At 39.6% G+C, this 7,589-nt stretch overlaps 2 protein-coding genes and 3 non-coding genes across 5 annotated transcripts; 1 reads left to right on the forward strand and 4 right to left on the reverse strand.

Annotated features, from left to right (window-relative positions):
• Positions 1-2,157: 2,157 nt before the first annotated feature.
• On the reverse strand, positions 2,158-4,203 carry rps11 (ribosomal protein S11). Its single transcript, XM_051387217.1, has 5 exons — positions 4,090-4,203; positions 3,465-3,605; positions 3,153-3,228; positions 2,675-2,804; positions 2,158-2,353 (listed from the first exon to the last, which is right to left on the reverse strand). Exons 1-5 carry the CDS (start codon positions 4,102-4,104, stop codon positions 2,230-2,232), a joined length of 486 nt encoding a protein of 161 aa, XP_051243177.1. The 5' UTR covers positions 4,105-4,203; the 3' UTR covers positions 2,158-2,229.
• On the reverse strand, positions 2,456-2,540 carry LOC127357223 (small nucleolar RNA SNORD35). The gene has a single exon (XR_007882183.1). It is a non-coding gene; the product is annotated as a small nucleolar RNA SNORD35 (small nucleolar RNA).
• Positions 2,911-2,994, reverse strand: LOC127357221 (small nucleolar RNA SNORD35). Its single transcript, XR_007882181.1, has one exon. It is a non-coding gene; the product is annotated as a small nucleolar RNA SNORD35 (small nucleolar RNA).
• On the reverse strand, positions 3,312-3,395 carry LOC127357222 (small nucleolar RNA SNORD35). The gene has a single exon (XR_007882182.1). It is a non-coding gene; the product is annotated as a small nucleolar RNA SNORD35 (small nucleolar RNA).
• Positions 4,204-4,415: 212 nt separating the features above from the next.
• Positions 4,416-7,565, forward strand: LOC127355907 (apoptosis regulator BAX). Its single transcript, XM_051387214.1, has 6 exons — positions 4,416-4,578; positions 5,222-5,270; positions 5,360-5,518; positions 5,637-5,772; positions 5,906-6,010; positions 6,127-7,565. Exons 1-6 carry the CDS (start codon positions 4,548-4,550, stop codon positions 6,223-6,225), a joined length of 579 nt encoding a protein of 192 aa, XP_051243174.1. The 5' UTR covers positions 4,416-4,547; the 3' UTR covers positions 6,226-7,565.
• Positions 7,566-7,589: the final 24 nt, after the last annotated feature.

Consider the following 7,589-nt stretch of genomic DNA (forward strand, 5'->3'; position numbering starts at 1 on the left):
TATGGATCTCAGACACTGGTGAGCATCATCAGGCCTGTAACTGTACAAAAGAAGGAGGTCATTGAGCTCTTAGAGGGATGCTGAAGCCATCGTATAACAGTGATTGATAGTTGACCACCATATCTAGCAGATGGAGGGCATTTAAATTCCTTCAAAGCTGTTGTCACTAATATAAAGTCCAAAATCGGGGGTTATGTTAAAACTGAAGATAACTCAGCTGATGAATCTCGGCTGCGTTCATTTAGGTTTCCTACATATTCATAGTTGTAATAATGTTGTTAAATCCTGCATTATGCACTTCTGAAGAACTAGTCTATATATTGGGTTTGCCAAAATCTTAATTGTGTATCATTATTAGTCTCATATTACGAAAAGGAAAACCAGACTGAAAAAAGGATTTTAGGATTAAAAAATGAATACAAACCTACAGGTCAGTGTCACACATGAACGTTAAATCGACCAATATGTTCCTCATTGGTACTTTACTGTTTGTAGGAAATCCAGTAATGTAATTCTCTAAACCCAAACTCAATAGGCAAATCTTTTTATATATCTTCTTGTTTATTTTCTCATCTGTCGTCCCTCTTTGATTTATCCTTTTCCGTCTTGTTTTATCTTCCATATGTTTGTATTTATATGCTCCCTATGTATGTATGATTGGGTATGGTTACATATGCCCATATGTATGTATGTATGTTTACATTTTTATTTGTCTGTTTGTGAAGCACTTTGTAACTCTGTGCTAAAAAAGTGCTATATAAATAAAGATTTACTTACTTTCTTACTTCACTGTAAATGAGCCACTCTCACAAAGCCCACATTGTCAGTACATAGATTAAGTCATAGAATTAGGTCATTTACACATTATTACAAATGTTGTATGATGTCCATCTAATGTATCAGAGGTTTGCCAGAGGAGCTTTTACGCAGCCTATAGTTCAAAAAGTTTAACAAAGACACAAAGCAGCTCCTCGACTGATTCATTGTGTGTGTTGGATTCAAGATTGGGTTGCTTAAGAATATTAAACAGGTATGTGTCGCCATCTGCTGGACGCATTTCTTTGATGGTAAAGACATGTTGTATACTTGTGAAACACTGGGGGGCGCTGTTGCTGTACACAGGAATATCGATAGCTTCGGGAAATAATTTAATATCTACTACAACTAAATACTGTATTTTACACCGGATGTAGTTCTGGTTCTTGGATTTCCTGCTCTCTCCAGTCGCCTCTGTATCAATTATCGTGCAGATTTAAAAAGTGTAGTTCTCTGTTGTAGATGTTAATGATCACAGCGCCGATTCTCTTGTGCAGGTTGGAAGTTCCACATATGTTCAACCTTACACTCAATGTGTTTAACTTCATCACGTCACAGAGTTTTTGTTCATATTTCTGTTGATCCTTCCAGTTTAACAAATCCTGATAATGTTAGAATTTATCAGGTGATGGTGCTGTTTCTATTTTAACCCTGTCTGTTACTCTTTTTCTGCAGTGGTCTAATCTAACCTAGGAAAAAAAAAAAATAATTCACATTCTTTAAGATATTGACATTTATACTGCCAAAAGGGATCAAGAGGAGACCTTTAGTCTTTTTCTTGCAAGTTCTGGGCTTCACTGCATCCAACATTCATGTGTCTTAATACCATTTACACTGAGATTGATATGGTTAAATTGGGAATTGTTCTAGTTGTAGATACAGGAAACTACTTAGAAACAAAAGTAACTTCCCTAATTCAGTTTCATTACATTTGTGTCAGATGTTTTAACACTTTTAAGCTTTTAACATTTAGATTTTTTTTAAAAAGGGTTGACATGACCTGCATCTTCTTGATAAATATAGTCAAACATCCATCTACACTTAATTAATGCTTTGATTCTCTATTAAACCAGATGTTAAAACTGTGGCGCATTCTTAACTTTCAAATTTTCTGTATTTAAATCAGGCAGATTCTTTGTCCTCAACTGGATGGATGAGGCCATCTACAAACACTCACAACTAGTTATATAAGTCAGATGTGGTAGTACACTGCAGATTATGCACAAGCAAGAGACGGTAAACACTTCAGGAAAACAAATAAAACAATGGAACTGATTATGTGCATGTATTATTTAGTGCAAAATTCAAAGGGGATGATGAGACAAACAGCAGAAAAGGCTATTTAAACAAGATTTTCTTTATTTGACAGTGAGACAAGTTAGCCAACAGCAGCCTTCCTGTTCAAAGTCACACCTAAAACTTCTGGAACTGCTTCTTGGCTCCAGCAGCCTTTGTCACTTTGAGGACGTTGAACCTCACGGTCTTGCTGAGTGGTCGGCACTCTCCAACGGTCACAATGTCTCCAACTGTGACGTCTCTGCAGAAAAACACAATAAAAAGACACATTAACAGGTGGCTGTGGATCCTCTGTCCAAGACCAAGCAGACAAAGATTTATGATTGAGCAGGAGGTGTAACGCAAAGCTGCATCAGCATTTGCCAAAGGCAGTTATCGTCAAAGCTTCTTGAGCTTGGAAGACCATCGTGAGAAAGACATCATTTGCAGCGACTTGTTATACTTTAGATAAATTTGGCTGGGGAAAACATCTATTTTCCAGACATTTTTCCACATAAATTTCATGTAAACTATCCAAATTTGGAATGTTTATTACTGTAGGAATTAACAGCATGGGACATACCTGAAGCAAGGTGAAAGATGGACAGAGATGTTCTTGTGCCTCTTCTCAAAACGGTTGTACTTGCGGATGTAATGCAGGTAATCACGTCTGATAACGATGGTCCTCTGCATCTTCATTTTGGTCACCACACCTGCAGACCACACACAGGGAATGTGAATATCAACCTCCATGTACCATTCAGTAAAACTCAAAGATCAGAAAACTAGTGCGACTATGGGGAACGATAAAATTGTCACTCCACTACATCAGCGTTGCCATAAGGCATCGTCGTCAGAACCCAGAGGGCTTGGAAGACCATCGTGAGAAAAACATCATTTGCAGGATAGTGACAAAGAGAAATGTCTAACTCTTAAGACAGTAATTCTCCTAACAGTACACTAAACAAAACCAAAACCTGTGTGAATGCAAGTTCATGGGTGAACAGCTTCAGCAACCCAAAGCCAGTGCCAAAGTATTCTGTGTTAAGTGTTAAACTGACCAGAGAGGATACGGCCACGGATGGAGACGTTTCCAGTGAAGGGGCATTTCTTGTCAATGTAAGTGCCGTCAATAGCCTGGTGAAAGCAGAAAGCACTGTTAGTGTTACCACTCTATACATATCCCCTAGTTATGAGACAGTTTCATTTAAATAACTCTTGTGACTGCATCAGTATTGCCATAAGGCAGTATCGTCAGAACCATGCAGGCTTGGAAGACCATCGTGAGAAAGACATCATTTGCAGCTAACAAACATAAAACAGCTCTAGTTTTCTACGTTGGATTGAATAACTTTCAGAACATTTCAAGTCACCTCTCTTGGGGTTTTGAAGCCCAGCCCGACACTCTTGTGGTAGCGGGGGAGCTTTTCCTTGACCTCCTTGCCACCATCAGCGACCAGAACTCGCTTCTTGTTCTGGAAGATGGTGGGCTGTTTCTGATAAGCCCGCTCGGTCTGTGAAACAAGGAGGTTTAACAAGTTAAATTCGTGTAACAAAAGAAGCCACGTTAACTGAGCCATCCACACTTCCCCGCACCGGGACGAGCCATTAACACCACCCGGCCTCGCCAGCTAACTTTAGATAAACTTCCTCTTACGAAGGACTAAACTAGAATATCGTTAGACAACATACAGGGAAACGTTTCGACAGTTCACACTTGTAGTATTTACAAAGCAAAGCCCTGTTAAGGAAGAGAGTTAACCGACTGCGGGCTAGGCTAACCGAGTTAGCACCCCAGCTAGTTTAACGTTACACGAGGGTATGCAGAACGGCAACAACAAATAATGACACATATAAAAGCCCAAATGTGGTTTAAATGGCCCGCGGCTGTGTATAAAGGTTGTGTAAAGGCACATACTTAATAAAGACCGGTACACGTGTTACTTAAAGTGTAAAAAACATCGATTTAAATTCACCACGCCGTTTTCCTGAACGTACTTGTGCATCCGCCATCTTTGCCAGCCGAGTCGTAAAGAGGCCTGCTAATGCGCGCGACGAACGGAAGAGGACGTGACACAGGAAATGACGTCAAATAAGAGAAAAGGCGAGGCTCTGAAAAATCAACAAAATATTTTTTTTTTGTTTTTTGTTTTTTTGTTTGTTTCAATAACTTTACTGGTACAGAGTATAAAGACATGATTTAAACTCTTAATTGTTTATTTTCTCTCCATATATATATATATATATATATAATATATAAAAAACGTTATATAGTAAACGGTGGATGATGTCACCTCCACTTATTTAACGTTATGATATCACATCAGCACATCTGTCTGTCCCATCAGCCTTAATAGAAACCAGCCCGTCCGACACCCGCCCTACGTTGCCGCAAACAAAAACATTTTGTCACATGATTGTACGGAAGTCCGAGCGACATAAAACAGACAAACAAGATGGCATCACACCCGGGAGGAGGCGATAAAGGTACCAGCTAACACCACTTATACTGCGCCATTTAATTGGCTGTGACAGTGTCGACAGCAGTGTGATACACATAGACGATGTTACGCTCAACTCGTGTGTGTTTTGTAATTGTTGCGTGTTTGTTTGTGAGCTGTAACGTTGGCCGAACCGAGGTTAGCGAGTATCGTTAGCCTCATGTTAGCTAGCGAGCGGTTAGATGAGACTGCGGAGATAACTGCACAGGAGTGAGTTGGCAAATAGGTTTGAACAAAAAACCGAAACATAAAAAAATCCGGACGGCTACATCGTTTCAGCCCCCCGAGTCCAAGACACACACACACGTACAATATTATGTAGCCACGATATTGATGAAGTTCGGCAAATGAAGTTAGCGAACAAGTAATAAGTGCTGCCTTTGTCTGACGTTATTGTAAATGTCTTTGACAAGGTTGGTTTTTTTTTAAATACAAACAATGATATGAAGAGTAAAGCACACGAATTAACACACGTTTACTTTACTCAGCTGAGCTGTAATGTTTTCTTATCCGTTATCTAATTGGAGTTAACACAGAAGCACACATTTCTCAGTTTTTCTCTTATTTATTTTCTTATTTATTATCTTATTGTTTGCTTCACTCATCTGACACTGACCTTTGTCTTTCAGGAAATGGAAAAGATCAGATACTGGAAGTAGGAGCTGTTTTGTTAAAAGAGTGAGTATACAGTTGGGCTTCTCATTATTGAGCTGGGTAAAGAGCGAGATCATACTTATATTACTATGCGTTTGTCTCTCGCTTCCTAGTTTCATTTACGAGCGGGTGCGGCGACATGGAGACAGCAATACTGAAGTGACCAGGGCACAGCTGGGTGGAGGAGAGCTGTGTGACCCGAACCAGAAGAAGCTTGCCCAGTGTCTGCAGCAGATTGGAGATGAGCTGGATGGCAATGTTGAGCTCCAAAGGTGGGCTACCTGCTTGTGCATCTGTTACATTACATTGTAGGCCTGGGGAATTATGAATTATAAGTAATAAATGTATGATTGGCTTGTCCCTAATCGCTTAATGTTTCCCCCCCCCCAGAATGTTAAACGACTCTGCGCTCAGTCCCTCAAAAGAAGTGTTTCTGAAAGTTGCCGTTGAGATCTTTTCAGATGGAAAGTTCAACTGGGGCAGGGTGGTGGCACTGTTCTATTTTGCCTGTCGACTCGTCATCAAAGTGAGTTAAGCAGCTCTGTTGTACCTCACCTCCATTATAAAAAGAAAAACCCTTATAAAAAAGACTTTGAATTGATGGAATTACGATTGAACCACAAAGACGTCTGAAACCTCTCCCCTTCATACCTTCACAGGCTCTTGTGACTCAAGTTCCTGATATTATCAGAACAATTATCAGCTGGACCATGGACTACCTCCGGGAACATGTGATCAACTGGATAAGAGATCAAGGTGGCTGGGTAAGGAGTTGGCTAACAAATGCAATTCAAACCAATCATTTATTAGGAATTGAGATTCAGCTCCAGATTGCTTCTATGCCACATGCTGATATTTTATGTCTGTTCATGATTTTTAGGAGGGTATTCGTTCCTACTTTGGCACACCCACATGGCAGACGGTGGGAGTTTTCTTGGCTGGAGTTCTCACCACTGTTCTCGTCATTCGCAAGATGTGACGGGTTCGTGAAGAGCAGATGGGTGAAAGATGAGAGGAACTACTTCTGTGACAAATGGGGACTGGAACAAGAAAAAAAAGAAAGGAAAAAAACAACTTTTAAAGAGGAGAAAGAAGTTATGGCAGAGTGAACAAGTTGAGCAGGAAGAACTTGTATTTGAACACGAAGGGCCACTCTTTGTTTATGCTTCTTTTTAATTTCAAAGCATTGGGAGTGCGACTGAACACGTGATGTACCCATGATCCCTATGCCACTGAGGAAGCGAGCGGTGCTTGATTAAATGTACAAAAAAAAGGTGGTGGAGAGTGTGTCAGACTTGAACAGGGAATGCATTTTAAGTAATTTATTTTTTACTTGGTATATATAAAAAGAGTCACTGCATTCTGTTATCTGTCCTAAAAGATATATGGACTGACTTTTTAGATTAAGTTTAAAGTTTTCTTTCTGCATCATTTTCTTTGGGGTTTTTTTTTCTTTTTTCTTCTCTCTCCATCCATCTCGTCATGGTGTCTGCGTGCTACAGAACCCATCTTCATATGTATTTGTGAGTGTTTACTGGTGTCAATCTGTAAATCAATCTGCTGGCAATGAACGTGTTCGAGGGTGGTCACAGATATTTTTTGCAAACAATCAGTAGATTTAACAAGAAGATGATATAAGTGAAGAGGAATTAGACCTCTGATAATATTTGGGCTCAAACAATCCCATATAATTTCTCCTCTTGATTGCAGACCTCAGCCTTGTTTAAGTGGATTATCAAAGTGCCACAGCTGGGACTTGTGTACAAAGTTATGTTTACATTCAACATGAATCACCACATGGTTTAAAAGTCGCATAATTTCAGCAACTCGATCTGAATGCTCGTCTTCTGTAACGTTCAATCATATGCTGCCTGTGGGCATTTTGACCAGCATTGTGACCTTAATGTGGCTCCCACGTGAAAAACATTTAAACTGATTATTTTTGTCTGTGTTGTGGATGGAGCCACATGTCATGGAGCCACATGTCATGGACTGCCATTTCCTGTGGTCTATGGAAGATATTGCACTGCAGACGCAGAAAGCGCTGGATTGCTCACAGATGCTTACCTCACTTCACACATGTACTGTATTTTTATGTGAGTAATTCAGACTGCAATCTTATTAACACGACAAATAGCTTTTTATACATTTTCCTTGTTTGTCAGTGCCTTGGTGTTTTTTTTACTATGAAATCACTTTGATATTCACAAATTTTCACCTTTTTCTAACACGTTTGTAAAGCTAAAAAATAGTTTCAAGTCTCCCTGAAAATCTTTTTGCAGTGACTTTGTATGTTGAAAATAAATCTTTTAACCCTTACTGTGGCTATGGATGTGCATAATT

Source organism: Dicentrarchus labrax, unplaced genomic scaffold (genome assembly GCF_905237075.1).
Source record: "Dicentrarchus labrax unplaced genomic scaffold, dlabrax2021, whole genome shotgun sequence".
Classification (NCBI taxonomy): domain Eukaryota; kingdom Metazoa; phylum Chordata; class Actinopteri; family Moronidae; genus Dicentrarchus; species Dicentrarchus labrax.